The sequence below is a fragment of the Poecile atricapillus genome, chromosome 3, assembly GCF_030490865.1.
Source record: "Poecile atricapillus isolate bPoeAtr1 chromosome 3, bPoeAtr1.hap1, whole genome shotgun sequence".
Taxonomy (NCBI): domain Eukaryota; kingdom Metazoa; phylum Chordata; class Aves; order Passeriformes; family Paridae; genus Poecile; species Poecile atricapillus.
The window spans coordinates 105,836,198-105,853,919 of NC_081251.1; the positions used below are offsets into that span (position 1 = coordinate 105,836,198).

The 17,722-nt window shown below is 41.0% G+C and overlaps 1 protein-coding gene across 6 annotated transcripts in view; it reads left to right on the plus strand.

The window, feature by feature from the left end:
• ATL2 (atlastin GTPase 2) overlaps positions 1-17,722 on the plus strand; it is a 40,435-nt gene that overhangs the window by 5,151 nt on the left and 17,562 nt on the right. For all 6 annotated transcript variants that reach the window (XM_058834388.1, XM_058834387.1, XM_058834389.1 and 3 more), the window contains one exon: positions 15,028-15,305. In XM_058834388.1, the coding sequence (XP_058690371.1) occupies positions 15,028-15,305 (278 nt within the window). The remainder of the gene's footprint in view (positions 1-15,027; positions 15,306-17,722) is intronic.

Below are 17,722 nucleotides of genomic sequence, written 5' to 3' on the forward strand. Positions count from 1 at the left end.
AACTGTTACGTCCTAGCTTACCCTAAAATCGATAATCATGTTACAGCACCTTCTCAAATAGTAGTACTAACTTTTTGTTTTTTCAGCTGGAAATATTTTGAAAGCAGGGAGTGGAGTTGAGGAAGGCTGTTTTCTTTTTATGTTCACTTGCCTGCATCTTAAAACAAAACCTAGCAGAGAAATAGTTCTAGCACAGAACAGTTTCACATGAATTGTTGCAAAAGCATTGTTTTAAACATGACAGTCTGTCCTAGTTTAGGAGGCCAGGCAGCTCTTGTTTGTGTTGGATATACAGGAATGCTTGAGCCACATCTTACAAGAGTCCTGATACTTCTTAAGTACCTGTGTCAACTGCAGTCTCTGTGGTTTGCTTAAATATCAGTGGTTAATATTTGCTTACTGACCGTACTAATACAGTAGCACTGACTGGAGTGAGGTGCTGTGATAGATGAGGAATTGTTTTTTCTTCCTGCCCTAATAATAAAAGGGATACTACCTCATGCTGGCCAGCCTGGACAGGAGCAGGTCTGTTGGGGGGAGAAGGGCTGGGGATTTTCCTCCAGTGTAATAGAAGAGTACTTATCTCCTGGTGGTCACATCACATCGTCCCCAGCTTTGAGTGTCCCAACTTCCAAACCAGATGAAATAGGCAGATGGAAATGCAGGTGCAGATTCTGTGTCCTTGTTGGTTTGGTAGTGAACCACAGTAGTGTTGGTCTCCAGTGCCAGCACGATCGCAGGCTTCACTTCAGCACTGTAATAAAAATACTTTTAACTTTGTGCCTGTTGTTACTAGACTGTTGTACATCTTATCACAGTCTGTGGAAGTTTCAAGGACATTCATAACAAAAACTGCCAGATTTCACTGAAATGTCACCTTTCATAAGTTAAGTTTGAATTTGCTTTTGTTCTTGTGTTATGATTATGAACAGACCCCATCCCTGGGATGATTTTTGATATTCATGGCAGTCTTTGAATGGGAAGTTTTAAACTTTAAAATCAGGCTGAGTTCTTGCCTTGTTTTTTAATTTACTTAATTTCTTTTTCTACTGTTGCTGCATGCTGTGCCTACAGTGTGACTTGCAAGCTGCCTGAGCATTTTTTCAACTTTTTGCTAAAGGCTGCATTTATTTCTTAAACTTACTTTACTAGTTGTTAGTATTTTAGGTTATGTCTTTAACCTCAACTATCTAAGGTGAACAAGGCATAAGAAAATATTTTCTAAGTTATTGCATAGGCAGATGTATTTGCCATTGGTCAACAAAAATTATGGTGGTAGTTTAGACTTTACTCTTGCTGAAGTATGACTGGATTTCTTTTTTTAAAACATTTTCAGCAACCTGAATTTCCTGATATATCTGGAGGAAAGACAGAAGTAGCTTTCCTTTGTTTTGGAAGGTTGTTCTTGATATGATACAAAGAATCACTATCTCATCCTGTAGCTCATTTTAAGGTCATGGTGCTGTGTAGGGAGTTGATTTATGTGAATACATTTCTGGGGTTGGGATTTGTGTCTGAAAGACCAGAACAAGCAAATGAGCAAGTTTTAGATATACTTGAAAACATGGCTCATATTAATATCTGCTGTTTCAGTTAGCTGCAAAAAAATGACTGAGAAGATAAGTGATGTCTTCTAGGATAAGGATTATAGTCAAGGCATTTCTAGGAGCAAAGTAATACATAATAAGAACTTGTGTTCTGAGAGCATTGGTAACTAACTTGCCTGACCTTTAGCTTCTGTTTATTTCTGAAATAACATATTCTGTGTAGTGTTCATTTCCAGGAAGACAAGATTTCATGTGCTTACCAAGTTTTTTTAAACACTTTGAATATAAAAGTTGGAAGAACTTTTGAAGTTCCTTCCTTCAACTCCCCAAGTTGGTGTTTAACTGGAGTTCTTGTTCTGCAGCAAAGCAAGGAGCTCACTGTCCTCTTTTGTGTTAGGGAGGGAGCCCACATCCCTGTTCTCGGGCCATAATTATCTCTACAGGATGTGTAAGCATGTGAACATCCTTCTAAAGCTGTCTATTCAGTTTGTCTGGAATCTGTCACTGGGAATTTTGGCTGCTCCATGGGGATGTTACTCCTTGAAGTAACAAGACTGGTTTATATCTCATTTTAGTGTGAGAATAGTAGATCTTTGTGCTTTGATCTTTGAAGCTTTGTAAGTATTTCCTTCAATTAACTAAACAAGAAGAAAAAGAAAAGGTATGCTTTTAACTAAAGTTAAATCACCAACAATTAACTAAACAGAAAAAAAAAAGGAAAAGGTTAGTAAGTGGCTTCTCTTTAAGGTTGGAAGAACTTAAAGTGGAATGCTTGCCACCTAAGATGGCACTACATCCAAGGCAGTCCAGAAGTTACTTGAGTAAATGCAGTAAGCTGGATATTGGAATTTTTATCTGTTTGATGCTCCCTTGATGAACTTACAAGTAGGACTAATAGGAAATCAAGTATAAGCTGAAAGAGAAGTCCATTTGGGCCTTTGCAGAAATTACTTTAAAAAGAAACAGCTTACTTTAAGAGTGGCCTTGCTCTTGTCTGTCCTGGAGGAATAGGTGAGAGGATTAGCAAAAGCCTAGGACTGCATAAAGTGTCTTTGGGGGAAGGATTTTTTGTTCACAGCTTGGTTACTTGACCTCTATTTACAGTCTGTATGAGGGAAGTTCTGATATGCTTTACTAGGAGGGGAGATGTCTCAGGTAGTTTATTGGGCTTCCCCCCCCCCCCCCGCCCCCAAATGTATTTTCAGTGCAGATGGTAAGCAAATGAAGACTGCATTTTCAGCCCTATACATTGGTGATTTTTGCATGGCAAGGTGGGATTTGCTTCTGCAGGTCCTGGCAGTTTTCTCTTAAAGGAGTGGAGTAGAAGCCAAAATGTTGAAGACTTGAACTGATAAGGTGTTGTACAGGTTGTAGACATGGAATGTAGAATGCAATTTCCAGTGAATTGATGTTTGAGAGTAGAACTTAATTTGCTCTTACGCAGTTGTTGTTCCAGTGACATCAGAATCAGGTTCCAGTCTGTAGTTAGTGTCAAATTATAATGCATTTATTTTCCCACTGTCACTTCAGAGATAAGCATGTTGAATTTACAAGTTCTTACTGGTCTCAGTAAAATATTTTGAATGTCTTTTTGAGCAATGTATTGGATAATGGCTCCTGGATAACAAGGTGGCTTTTTTTTTCACTTGGATTGAAAGTTACAGAAACTTGTTGGAGAACATGTGTCAACTGCTTGTACTGACGTGTTAGGACTGCTTTCCCTATGTTGTGCATACTTGGGAAAGTTGTTCTCACCTCTTATCTCCTCCAGCAGGGTGGTACTGCTGAGTGGAAGAATAAGTGCAGTTATTTTATCTGTCTCTTTAAACCCAATCCTGTGATATTACTACCTGCAAACTTGCTGTCTTGTTCCCCTCCTCAACCTCTTCTGTGTGAAAGAAAGGTTCTTCTGACTTTTGCTTTTCAGTGTTTGTTTGCCTTGGTCCATGTGGTGTGATCTACTCAGGGAACTGTAAACCTTTGGGAAATAAAAGGTTCAATCTGTCAATGCTTTGCCTAATATGGGAATCATCACAGCCCAGATTTCAGGGGAGGAACAGTCACTGGAAGTAAGTGAACTCCTAGGCGTGGAGACAGAAGCTTGGCCTCCTTTAATGTATTGCTTAGACATAACATAATGGTGAAAATGACTGCTATAGAAAATTAGGTTAAGGCTGTTGATATAATCAAATCACTTTCTTAAAGCAAAAAGTCATCTTGTCTTTAAGAGAATTAAGTTTCTTAAATACTTTGTAATCCTGAACTTAGGAACTATGTTTGTCAAGATTTTAAACATTGCCTTGAAGCTGCCCTCAAAGCAGTTAACACGTATCTTTCAGAGAACAAAGTCTTAAGCTTGTCATTAGGATAGGAAGGGAATGCAGTTCAAAATTCTTAAAAGGAAATCTTTCTAACTGCTGGTACGTCAGGCTTGTTGCTAATAAATAGTTTGAAAAAGTACAGTAAATAATGATTTTGAGGGTTAGGACATAGAACTGAAGTATTTTCTAAAGCTAATAGCTGCTGAAGACTTACATGTTACGTGCTGAGATTTAAAAGGCAAAAACCTTTCAGAATAAAATACTGCTAGTACATACATTAAGAAATGCAACTTGTGCTTTTAAACTTAATTTTTTTCAATGGAAAAATGAAAATGCTATCTACTTGAACATTTAGATAGCAATTGTGATTAAATGCTTGTAGAACCTTCAGATGCTATGTGAAATCCTGCTTATTTGAGAAGACCCTCGAAATGCAATTTGATGCTTTTGAAGAGGTTGGAAGTTGGCTTGTGAAAGATTGAATATTATTCTTAGTCTTGTTCTGAGTACTTTGAGTTGCAGACATATCACTGTGTCATTAATCAGATATCAAACTGAGCTGTTCTTTAGTCTAATCTCTTGTTGATTTATTTCTGTGGTGCATTAGGACTAGATTAAGCTTTTGTGAGCTTTGAAGAGGAGCACACTGCTTTCTCTGTTTCAGTTCATCTTACAGTCCTAGCCTTTTCTCCCCAGAGTTTACTCTCTATACTGTAAGGAAAGATTTCATGGATCCATCAAATGAGGACATAAGTATGATCTACAGAGACAGCACTGTTGGTTGGACAGGAGTACTATAGCATACAGACTTTGTAGAGCTGTATTTGCCTCTTTCTTCTTCATCCAAGTGAAAGATGTATATTAAACCATTGTGGTCTCAACATATGGTTAGTCCTGCAGAAAAGCAGTTTGATTGTCCAAGTGTATTTAGACAAGTTTGAGAACTTGATGTAAAGAGAAGTAGTAAGCAGCCCCCCACTCTGTGTTTTTTCTTATTGGGATGATAAGCGTGGCTTGCCTTACGCCTGAGATTGCTGACTTCTTTCAGTTCTGTACCTCTAGGCTTGACTGGCCAGCAGCCATCAATGTACACATGATAATGGCATTTTCTGTCCCAGGAAAATGTGTTTAAAACTGAAAAATGCTCCAGTTGTTGAGACTTGTTTTGTAGCGGTGGCTGATGTTTCTGTGGTAACTAGAGTTGTGAATGATGTTAAAAATCCTTTGGTAAGTAGGTGGGCCTTGAGCCTTTTGAACATAGGAAGGTGCTTGTATGGAGCTGAGCTGCTGAAGTGTGTGTGTTATAGTGTCCTTGGGACAGCTTACCTAGTGATTTTGAAATCAATGTTTTTCCAGTCTTCTCTGCCCTAGGCACAGCTCTTAGTGGGTGCAGTGTATTCCATCGGTGTGTTCTAGGGAATACTGCTCCAGTGCAGGAAGGAGTATGCCGAGCTCGAGGTCTTCCCACCAGTCACATGTCCTGGCCTGTAATACTGACAGACTGAAACCTGTGGCAACCTCCATTTGTAAAGGAAGGAAACCTTGTTCTTAAGTGAAGGTTAACAAATGTGTTTGCTACCCCAGCCTAAATCTGGACTTTCAGATAGAGACAAATCTTTGGCAACACACAGTCAGATCCAGTTACAGCCCAGTTGTCTACCCATCTTTGCAGTGTTATCACATATCACCAAGTCAGTTCCTACATGAATATGCTTCTTAACTGTACTTGTGAGTTTCGGGAGTCTGGAGAAATCTTCCAGCTGAACTGGGTTGTAGTTACAGAGCTGAACTTTTCTTTTGGCACCAGTGCCCAGTGAAGCAGTTTGTGCCTCCCCCTCAGCCATGCTGTGTGGCTGTTTCAGAGGCTGCAGAGTGCAGAGCACATCACATCATTAGTGTCCAAGATAAGTTGGTGCTGGACCTGAGACAGCAGTGCCAGCACAGAGGGCAGCAGCCCTGGGCTGTTCAACAGTACAGCTGAACTGTGCCCTGCAGAGGAGGCTGTATGGCTCTGCTGTTTGTCTTCAGTTCTGGTGCTCGTTGGATTCCTATTAGACTGATACAGTTTGTAGGAAACTGCTTGTATTGGATTGCTTTCTGCTGGTTTGGCTTCTGTAGCTGACTTAACTCTAAGCAGCACTGGATATGTGGCAGAATTAGCAGGAAAGGCAGTGTGGTGCTGCGAAGTGCTGGAAATGGGAAAGAGTGGGAGAGCCCCTGTGAGTGGGTGGTTAAGACTCAGCTGTGCTATTGAAACAGGCTTGAAGAGGCAACGGGGAGAGGGGAGGAGGCAGTTACTGGCACTGTCCTGTTGGCAGAATTAATGTACTTTGAGCTGTTGCCTTAACAAGGGATTTGTGTGTAGCAGCAGCAATGATGCCTGGCAGAGACTCAGGAGTTGTGGCAGTAGGTGTGGGGCTTTAAGTGCATGGACTTAGGTATTGTATCAGTTATTATGGTTTAATTGCAGGAAAGGGATATGGCAGCCCAGGCCTGTTTCTCTACGTGCTTAGCAGCAGGGACCCTGATAGAAACTGTTTTTCTTGTAGCAGTGTGAGAAAAAATCTCTTCCTCAAGTGGAGATAAAGTGAAGACATGCAAAATGTGATTTTTTTTAAAAAAATTTTTCTTTGACTGTGCCTTGTGTAGGACTTTTTTTCCTGTTTTGATTCGCATTGTTGATCTTGGTGTTAATTGTGTTGATGTATGTTGTGTTTCCCCTGTAACACTTCCCTTTCATCTGGTGCGTATCAGTGACCCTACCAGGTTAAAAACAGTCAAGAAGGGAGAAGGAGAAGAAACGAAAATGTTCCATGGAGCTGTCTGCAGGTAGTTACTGGATCAGTTTTGCAAACTGTGATCTAGAGAAGACAGCTTTATAAAGAAAGCTACACTGTCTCTGTACTGCCCTTTATTCTTTGAAATGAGATGTAGAATTCTGGAGTTCAGTGCTGGAAAAACTGGCTGGAAGGCTCTGTTAGCTGCAGGAACTGAAAGAGTTTGGAAGTTGAGTGTGAACTGAGGTTGGGCTGAAAGATCACTTTTGGTTGGAAGCTTCATTGAATTGTTAAGGTTGGAAAATACCTCTAAGATCAGAGTCCAGCTGTTATCCTGGTGCTGCTGTGTTCTCCATTAACAGCATGTCCCCAAGTGCTACATCCACTTGATTTATGGTTATGATGACCTGTGATTCCACCACATCCTCGGTCAGCCTGTTCCAATACCTGACCACCCTTCCTTTGAAGAAATGTTTCTTAATATCAAGCGTAAACCTTCCCTGGCACCATTTGATGCCATTTCTTCTCATCTTGTCACTTGTTACCTGGGAGAAGTGACCACCTCTCACCCCACTACAGCCTCCTTTCAGGGAGTTGCAGAGTGTGCTAAGGTCACCCTGAGCCTCCTTTTCTCCAGGCTAAACTCCCCCATCTCCCTCAGCTGCTCCTGATAAGAGTTGTGCTGCAGACCCTTCACCAGCACCTCAGGGTCTTTCTTGCAGTGAGGGGCTCAAAGCTGAACTCAATATTTGAGGTGTGGCCTTACCAGTGCTGAGTACAGGAGGTTGATCACCACCGTCATCCTGCTGGCCACACTGTGGCTGCCATTCAGCTTGCTAAAAGCAAAAAAGAAAAGTTTGAGCCTCTTTGGCTTACTGTGTTTCCTTACATTGGTGTTCGTGACTGACAACTTGTTTATCCTGGAAGTGAGTAGGAAACCTGACCCTTTGGCATACCTTCCTGTACAGCCAAAGGAAGCACTCGCTTTGCTTTCTGCTGAGCTCCTCTGTGGCCGTGGTGTGATGCATCTCTGTAACTAAACCACCTCTGACTGGCAAGCTAAAGACCAAACATAGGGTAATTGCAGTTGGCATCTCTCACTTTATTTTTTTCTCCTTATTCTTGCTCAAAACACCAATTTAGGTTAGCTGCTCATTGTTTAAATTACTGGCTGTTGACATGAGGATATGTGCAAGGTACATAAAACATGGTTTTGGCCTAAACCAATTAAAAAATACCAACTTCTTGAGTGAGCAACAACCTTAAATAAAATCACTCTGAAATACAAGCAGAAGTGTGTTTGGTTTAAATGTGTGTGGCCTGCAAGGATCCAGTTAGCTTTCGGTGTTCATGAGGAGCTGTCACTTGCCATTTCCAGAGTTCATGGTGAACTAGGACATTGTCAGATCTGGAGTACTCTTATTTCCATCCTCAAGAACCTTCATGATGGGTAAGAAAGCAAAGAAAAGGTGGGCAAGAGGCCTTTTAATGCTTTCATCTGCCCTTACTGTTTTAATACAGCTTTCTTTGAGGGTGCTGGAAAAGTACTGGTGAATCTTACTGTGGGTAGAGATCCTGTTAGGTCCTTCAGTGAGTGTGCTATTAATAGCCGTGATTTTTGGGCAGAGGGGAAGAAGGAAGAGAAGCATGCTTTGCCACTATCCTTACCCTGCACAATTTTTTTTGTAGCTGTGGAGAAACATCTTTCTTACCAAGTTCATAATGTGCTTTCTAAAAAGCAATCCTTTTATATAATTTTATTTTTTACTTATGGGGTTTGTACTGCTTTTGTCTTAGTCTCTGCTTATTGGCATTCTCTTACTTGAATTGATTGAGAAGAGCTGAATTTGAGGGTTGACTTTTTTTGCTACACACTTTCATTATATGAAGTTTCCCTCTCACCTGTGTTTTTTTGGTTTTTTTTTTTTGTCCCAGTAAATGGAGATCACAAAATGCCAGCTTCTCAGTATTTTGTGTAGGGGAGAGCTGTCTGCTCCTGCATGCATGCCGACCGTTCAGCAGAGAAGCAATTTAAGGCACTTAGGAGTAGACAGGTCTATTGTTTGATTAGTTGTGGTGCTTCAGAGGTATCTAGGTCATCAGAATATCTTCTTTTTCCCCTTCCCTTGCAGAATTGTAGCTTCAGGTGCTTCTCAGCTCACGGTTTATGTAACAGTTCTAGATATGTCCCTTTAACATCCCATTGCCCTGAAGGAACACGGGGAGTTAAATGTGTCTTTTCCTCCTGTACCCTGCCCCTACTCCTCTATTAGTCTTATTGGATATCCAAACAAGTCTTTGGAACTTAGCTCAGCCCTATTTATAGCTGAAATATTTGAAACATTTAATTATTTCTGGCCTTAAAATGAGCTACTTGGCACTATTTACTAGTCAGCAGTAAGAAAGCAGCGATGCATTAAGGTCTGTGTGAGCCCCATAGCTTCCTGTGAGTTTATTGCATGGAGTAGGACTGCTGGAAGAAGGGGAGGACAATTTTGTGGCTTAAATCTAGTAATTATTTTTATTTTTTTTTTAACAGAAGATGTGTCCAAATAAGGTTTGAAGGTTAACATATTTTCTTTCTATCCTCTGGAGCTCAGTTCACACATGCCTACACTTTCCTTCATTCGCTACACCAAAACAAGAAATGTTTAAGCAGTTTGTCTCCTTTCTCTCCAAGGAAAATTTTCTACGTGAAGCACTGAGAGAATGCCTTACATTGAAATGCAGTGCAGCAGTTTCCTCATGATAAATTATTTTAAGCTTTTGATTCAAGCCGTGAACTCCCCCTGGGTGTGGAGGTTGAACAAAATTTCAAGCAAGATGGCTTGAGCTTAGTGCAGCTCACTTCAGTTTGCTTTTCACCCTTCAGGTGGTGGTGGGGGACCCTGTCAAGCATCCGTATTGAAATGTGAGCAGGGGATTTGAGCTGCTGTTGTGTGGAGGCAAATGTATGGTGTCAGGAAAAAAGAGTTCAGGGATACTGAAAGCTGAAGGGGTGCTGGGAGTCTTGATTTGAAGTTGACTTCTAGCAAAGTGCAGGTTTCTGTGCAAACCAGATATTAAGACTACCGGCTAGAAGATTTACAGCTTTTATACTCTTTAAACTCCTTGTGATAGAGCAAATGGAAGTACTGACGAGGGATAGTTACACTAATGAAAGTGACTTAAAACTAAAAAGCAAGTGGGATTTAAATGTATTTTAATGTTCTGCTGCATTTGTGGGCAATTGTGTTCAACTCACTGTCCACAGAAGCAGTTACTAATTGTGATTCAGTGCTTGTTGATCAAAACACTGTACTGTATCTAAAACCAAGTGAGTTTAGCAAGTAGTGTGCTTTTTTTTTTTAATAGAAGGATGTGGCTAATGTGTTCAGAGATTTCAGGCTGTATTAAGCTGAAACTTAAAGGTAACTGTGTTAGTACTTCTTGTCAATTAACGTGCTTAAAGGGAAGAAATTGCATTTAAAGCAGGCTGTCTCTTATTTTCATAGCGTGCAGGTGTCTGAGTGTTTTCATTCTCGTGTTCTGTCAATGCAGGGCAAGTAGGTCATCAGCTGCTCCTGTGTACTTAGGGGAAGCAGGAATTAGCTTTTCATTTTACCTCATGCTTTAAGAAATGGGTTATTTAGTGGGGTTTGTTCAATTGAAATACTGCCTGCATACACAAGAAGCTACTGTTCTCAAAATCTGGCTTAGTTTTTCAACAAATGGTGCTTGTTCTGGGTACTTAGCTGGTGAGAATAAATAGCAGTCATGCTGTAGTGGTTACAGAGTGGAGTGAGGAGTTTATAGGAAACTGAGTGGTAGTATCTTCCCTTGGCTATATTTGCTCCCATTCAAATCTGTCTGCTTCTGTGTCTTGCTGCACAATGTTGCTTCTCTTGTGTCTCTCAGCCGGTTTGACCTGGGTTAGGAAGTGATCGTGCCAGTCAGAATCATGCATTAGCCCACAGGTTGTAAGGGAATAATTCAGGTTGGAGGAAGCCAAAATGATGTAGGGACTGATTGGTGAACAGCCACAGTAATAGGTGTGAATGGATGGCAGACTTCAGGGGCAAGTCCAGTTGATGGTCTTTTTGCATTAGACAGGTGGTCTTTTTTGCTCCAGACAGAGCAGCAGATGTGACCTTAGTCTGGAGTCTCTTAGTTCAGTACTACAGAAACTTCAAAGGTCAGGTGAACATCTTGAAAAAAGAAAAATATAGCTGTGACTTTCCGGGCCTAGAGCACTGTGCTACAAGTTCTAGTGCCATATGGCTTGACAGATGAGAACACTTATGTATGTACTAAAAGCCCAAGGTTCAGATCTTCTGTGTACATGGGAATTTCCAACAGCATAGTGATCAACTCCATGAGTGAGTTGGGTGAATCTACCAGCCTGTCTTTAATCCTGTGGCAGGAGGCAGCGTTGCCTCTCTGTTGTGTGTGCAGAACATGGAACATTCCTCTGAAACAGCCACTCCTTGTGTGAATGTGAAATTGGATTGGTAACTCCATTACTGGGATGGAGCTGGGTTTAGCAAAGTGTTAAAATGTGCTACAAAAAACGAATAAAACCCCCAAACCAATGAAAGTCTGTTGTTTTGGTTGCCTCTGTAGCAGTACTGAAATGTATTGTCATGGAGACCTGTACAGAGATGTCCAAAGTATTGTCCAGTGGCTTAGGAAGACTTCAGTGTAGAAGTGGCCATTCTGTGAATACCACCTCTTGTAAAGTTAGTACTCGTGTCTTTTATACTTGATTTGCTGGGACTAGACTGTTGCAAGAACCTAGAGCAGTCTGTGGAATTTAGAACAAATCAGCTTAAATTCTGAGTTTTAAGCAGTACACTGCGACTGTGCTGGGGCAGGTGAGGAGTGGGGGACAGCCAAGGGACAGGGCTTTGAGTTCTGAATTGCATAAACTTCTGGCCTGAGTTGACCTGACAGTGCTGTCAGCATGTTTATTTTATGAACTACTTTGAGGACTTTTGCAGTGCTTTTGCAGAGAACTGGACTGTGAAGGGGGGTGCTTCTTGTCCTGACCTTTGTTTCCAGAGACTGCACTGAAAGTAATTCTTGGAAGTGTAATGTGAGCTTTCTGCCCATGATGCTGAAGCCTTCTAGAAAGGCTTCCTAAGTGCTGCCTGAGACAGTGACTAGTCAGAGTGACAGGGTGAGCAGTCAGAAGGTAGGATAAAGAATCAAAAGGGTGTGACATCTGCTTAGGACACCTGACAGGGTGGCATATGCTGATTATGTTGCTGGGACAAGCAGCACTTGTTCTATAGTTAACATGCTTGACCTGTGCAATGTCTGTCCTGGTAATTGCCAACTGGTTCAAAATCTTGAAAGGAGGGGTGTTCTCTGCCACTCAGGCATGAAGTTATCAAACCAGCTCTTCTGGATGGATCAAGTTGCTTTCACAGCTGTCAGCACTGCAGTTCTCCACCCTCCAAAATGCTTGACTGATGGCCATGATGGTCTTTTCTGTAGGTAGGCTGGGAACTTTCAGATATATTAGGCTGGTTAGTCAAAGAAAAAAAAAAAAAAAGCCAGCAAACCAACTTGACCCAAACCAACCAACCAAACCCAACTTGGTGCTCTGGACTTGACCTGCAGTTTCTGCTGGTAAGTCAAATCTAATAGGAGTTGAGTACGGTCTAGGATGAATCTTTTCTCCTGTTCCCTCTGAGCTAATGAGCTTCAGTGGTACAGAGTGCTGTTAACAAGATGTGAGCTTTTAATGGGCATATTGTGTGTAAGCTCTTGATAGTACTATCTCCTTATGATAGGGAGAATCTGCTTGTTTATAAATAACTAAAGATAGAGGACCATTCTACTTGTATATTCAGGAATCTTTGTGTGGCTGTGCTCTGCACTGGCACAAGGATACTGCTGCAGCTTGAGGTCTTTGAGGTCTGACAAGTTTTGATGACTTCCAGGTAGGACAGGATGGTTAATGTCAGGCTCCAAGTGACTGAAGAGAAGCTGCAAGTGTGGCTTCAAACCATTTTTCAGTCTGCCCTAGTTTACAGACCCAGTCCCTTACTGCAGCTGAAGTGAAGTGTATATTTAAATAAAAGAACAGGAGGCTGTTTCAAGTAACCAAGTTACACTCGTTACCAGGGGCATACCTTGAAGCAGAGGCTTTGAAACATTGTGTGAGTGTGTTTGCTAAAACACAAGCACCTCTTGATCTATCTGACTTCAATACTTTTATCAATAGAATATTCCCTTTATGTTTCTAGGCTGTGATGCTGGAAGCTTTCTTTCTGACTGTCAAAATCTTCATCCCTCTGTAGCTAGGCTATCCTCCCAAGTTTTCTGGCCTCCAAAGGATCCTGCCTATGTGAGGCAATGCCTGTTTAGAAACTCTTTTAAAAAAAGAGGAGAGGGTTTGTTTAATATTTGGGAATACAAAAGCTTTAGGCCAAAGGTGAGAGGCTTTCTTCTGAAGTGGTGACTAGTCAGTGTCAATGTAGTTTGTATAATTTAGTGTCCTGTTGGCAGATTTGCTTTTAAAAATTACTCCTTCCAGTTGTCAGGCCTGCTAGTATAATCCATTTTTTGGCCGGCTGTGTTAATAATTTTGAGTTAGGGTGATGCTGGGGACTGTTTTGCACACCCACTTGGATAATGTTGGAGTTTAGTTCTAGCTGCTGAGGATTTAAACGCTCAAGTATACTTCCTGTTCAAACCAAGTTCCATGCAAGCTTAATATATTCAAATCAAATTTTTTCAAGATTAAATGCTATTGGGCTTTGGGACAGCACAAGGTTTGATGCTTGGAAGTGGAAACATCCTCTGTCATTTTGCAATTAAATGCAGCATTGTCAGAGCTGGTTAGGGAGACAGTTGCTGGAGAAACTTCAGGGTCTCCATGTTACCAGCTTTTCAAATTCATGGTAATAACTGCAGTGTCTCATTAGATCCACAGATCTGGAGTTCATAAGTCTTTTGCTGAGAATGGTATCTCACATGCAAAGTCTGTCAAGAATGACTTGGCAGGTCCAGTGAGCATTGGCAGGTTCTCTGCCATGAGTGAATGAAACTGTGTGTTCCATGTTGCCTCATGGTTGCATCCTGCAGGAGAGCACTTGTGGGCTGCTTCCACAGGAAATGTCTCTGTGAGCAAGACATCAAGGGATTGGGGGTGGCTGCTGCCTTGTCTTGGAAATGGAAACATGACTACAGGGACAGTGTACTGCAAATCATATGTGATAATCCCAGATAAGTAACTGGTAGGAAGGTGCCTTGATTGGGTTTGTGCACATGGGCTTCCAATAGGACACGGCAAAATGTAAATTGGGAGTGGGAGGCAATTCTGTAAGCACAAAGACGTTTTCCAGATGCTTGCTGGGAAAAGTAGAGTCAGGAATGGTAGAGTTGATTTCTGCTGTGGGACAAACTTCAGTGTTGTGGTGCCTGAACAAGAGAGGAGACTTCACCTTGGGTAGGTTAGTTTGGTTTTCTTTGAGGCCTATTCCAATTAACTCTTGAATTCTAGAAATTCAGGAAAATAGGATATTGGTACTGGTATAGTGTGTCTCTGAAGGCCTTGTCATTCATTAGTAATTTTAATCTGAGTTAGTTTTTTAAGCTACTGTTTTATCCTGAAAGACTATTAATTAAGTTGTGTATAAAATAGTCTCTTAGCTGTTTTCAAAGAGTTGATACTGTTACTAAATCTTGCTTAAGTAGTGCATTGTAGGAAGAATATGAAACCAGAAACTACTTCTTCAATGGTGGAGTTTTGCTTGTTTTCTTAGCCTAGAAGTGTTAGGGGCATGCACATGTTCAGTAGTTTATTGTCTTGCAAACAGGGAATAGGTGTTCTAAGGTCTGTGGTGTATTGAGACTCGAAACAGTGTTGGAATTAGAGCAGAGCTTGTTCATCTGGTGTTTGTTATCCTGTGCTTCTGTACTCAGTCCATAATCTTGCTTGTACCTGTTGGCAAGCAAACCTGTTGACAGAAAACATTCATTTTCCCCGACACCCTTACAACTGTACAAGAAAGTGGTGATATAAAATGCCCTTTTTTGCTCCTCTTTGGAGGTTTTTTGAAACTATTAATTTTTGCCAAATAAAAAGCTCTTGACTTTAGATCCCATTAAAAGGGGTTTTGAAGCTGAAAATCAGGGTTGGGTGTTTTTTTGTGATTCCTTAATACATAGAGAATATCTGAAAGAGAGAGGATCTGGAATACAGGCTAGACACAAAGCTGATGGAAATGGACAGGGAGCTGTCAAAAGCTACCATTGACCTCTTTACATTCCCAAGAACATCACCCTTGCTGCTGGAAATGTAAACCCAGTTCAAGGCTTCACAATAAAAAAAAGTGTTTCTTGCCCTAAGCTGTGACTTACTATAATGTGTTCTCACCTGTCATTTTGCAGGTAAGCTTTATGAAGAAGAAGAGGACGATGCCCTGCCGGACTCAGATGCCCTGCCAGACTCAGATGACGAGGTGGAACTGGATAAGCCACGCCCCATACAGATTGTCCTTGCTCATGAAGATGACCATAACTTTGAATTAGATGAATCAGCATTGGAAAAAATCTTGCTTCAGGAACATATTAAAGATCTTAACATAGTAGTCGTGTCTGTAGCAGGAGCTTTCCGCAAAGGAAAATCTTTTCTGCTGGACTTCATGCTTAGATACATGTATAACAGGGTGAGTAATTTGGATTTTTCCTGCAGGAGAAAAGTACTTTGGTATTTTAGTAATTTCTCTTTGTGTCTGTTAACTTGAGCATAAATATAGCAGGTCAAAATTTACTGATATATTGATGGAGGGGAAGTCAGCTACTCTGCTTCTACACTGTGAAGAAGGGTATTTAAGTACCTTATCTTGGAGTTACCAAGGGAATTTATTGGTGTAAGTGGTATTGTAAGTGGACACAAGAAGAGTTTGAATGATGCAGTGTGATGGCCTTCTAGTTGAACTTTGGGGAAGGGCTTTTCCAGCTGGTGACTTGCTTTGACTTTATCTCCTGAGATCATATTATAGAACTCGCTCATTTTTGCAAGGAGAAAGTTTCCTGTTTGCTGCTTGGAATGCATTTCTGAATGCAGTCCAGGAACTCTTAAAATCCTTTTAAGTTATTGACTTGATTGATGCCTGATCCAAAATTTAATTTCTTCTTTTAGTTTGTAGCTTTCAGCTAGTGTTGTCTTGTGACTATTACGCTTTGAACCCTTGGCTTATATGGAGAAGGTAGAGTAGGTTTTTCTGTGAACCATACACATCTGCCTGTCACAGGTTGTGGAGTGTTTCTTTTAGTCTGCATTGTGGATATTTACAGGTCAGTGTTTTTTTGCTTTTTGAAGCTCTTAGAAGCACAGAACTGATTCCTTTTTTGGTCACTGTTCTTTGCAGCGAATTTGTGCTAGCTGGCTTGAGGGAAGGTCAAGATGAACCCTGCAGTTACAGGAAATACGGCAAATAAAGACTTCCTTCTCTCAATCCCAGTAGTGCCTGCTATTGAGTTCCTCTCACTCATTTACCAAGAGCTGTGGAAGAAAGACCCTGAGGATAGGGTGGGAGGAATACAGAGTAGCAAGCTGGAACTCCTAACTTCTTGATACCCTTTTAACCTAGGGAGGAAAAAAGTTTCATTTGATACGGCTCAAAGTTAACCAAACAATAAAACCCCCACCAATCACTGCAAACAAAGAAAAACACAAACTCCTACGTACAACAATCTGAACAAGATGCTGAGCTGGGTAGAGGTAGTGTGAGTTAGTTTTGAAAACAGAAAGGCTGGATTTTAAACAAATACTCTTCATTTTCAGATTGTGAAATGAAACAAATGTTAATATAGCAAAACAGATTAAAATGCTGTTTCGATCTTGTGTATCAGGCCTCTCTGTTTCCTTTATTGTGCAGTCACTTTTCTATAAATGTCCTTCAAAATAGCATTTGTTTCTCTTAAACTGAAGATGAAAGCAAGGTTGGCCATCTACTCTAACAACTATTTCTTACCAAGAACAGAGAGGTCTTGCTCTCCATGTGCTGCTTCATGCCAGGCATTTCCATTCTGAAGCTGTAGTGCTTGCAGACCCTTAGTTGAGCAGATCCAACTCACTGATGCATCAGAAGACACTGCACTTTGCTGAATTGTTTTTCTGCCAGCTCAGTGACGTAAATTGGCTTAGGGAAGGAGTTTGACAAGCATCAGAACTGCTGCAAACTGATTGATGGGAACTGGGGGTGATGGAGGATGAATGCAACGCCTCCTCTTTGGAGCACTCTTGAGTTGTGTGAAGTCAAATGATACCCTTTGCTTATCCAAATTTAGTACAGGAGGAGAGATCTTGGTGTAGTTTTATAGTACTTAGTCTGAGCCCTCCATCTTTAGTCAGGCTCAATTGCAAGTCTGTATTTTCTGTGAACTAAATATTGTACAGAAAACTAAAGTGACTGTATTCAGTTCATGTCCCAGTCAAGCAATTTTTGGATTGTCCTTTTATGTGGACGTTAATATGTCCACATGCATAATGAAAAGCTTGCCAAAAACCCCCTTCAGAATCCCATTTTCTTGTCTTAAACTGAGGGCCAGAAGGCATGTGAAAAGTTGCCATTGTAGAAATCTTACTGGTGCCAGCTGAAGTCACAGATAGGATTTGGGCATGGCAGAGGTTGATCAGTGCCTTCAGGGAGGTGGACATCTCGTTTCAAGCACTGATCCTTAGTGTTATGGTAGCTCATTTGAAATGGGAAAGCAGCAGTTGTGTACTCAGCAAGCTGCTGCAAGGATCCTGTTAGTAAGAGTTGGGTACAGCAACACCCAAGTTTAGATGTAAAAGTTTATTTTTTTACAGGAGTGTCACCTCCTCATTTTGAATTAATCTTCAAGGTGTGCTGTGTATTAATGCACTAGGAAAATAAAGCTGCATTGGGCTTTTCCTTAGTGTGGAGTAAATTTAGGGCAATTACCTTTTAGGTAACTGAGTTAAAATTATAGAGCAACTTCTAGCTTGATTTCAGGCCAGAGCCTTTTTTTTTCCTCCTCCCATCTCCTGGATATCTTTCAAACCAACTTGATGGATGGAGACTTAGAACACGGAGCTTTAGCTAAGGAAAGATGT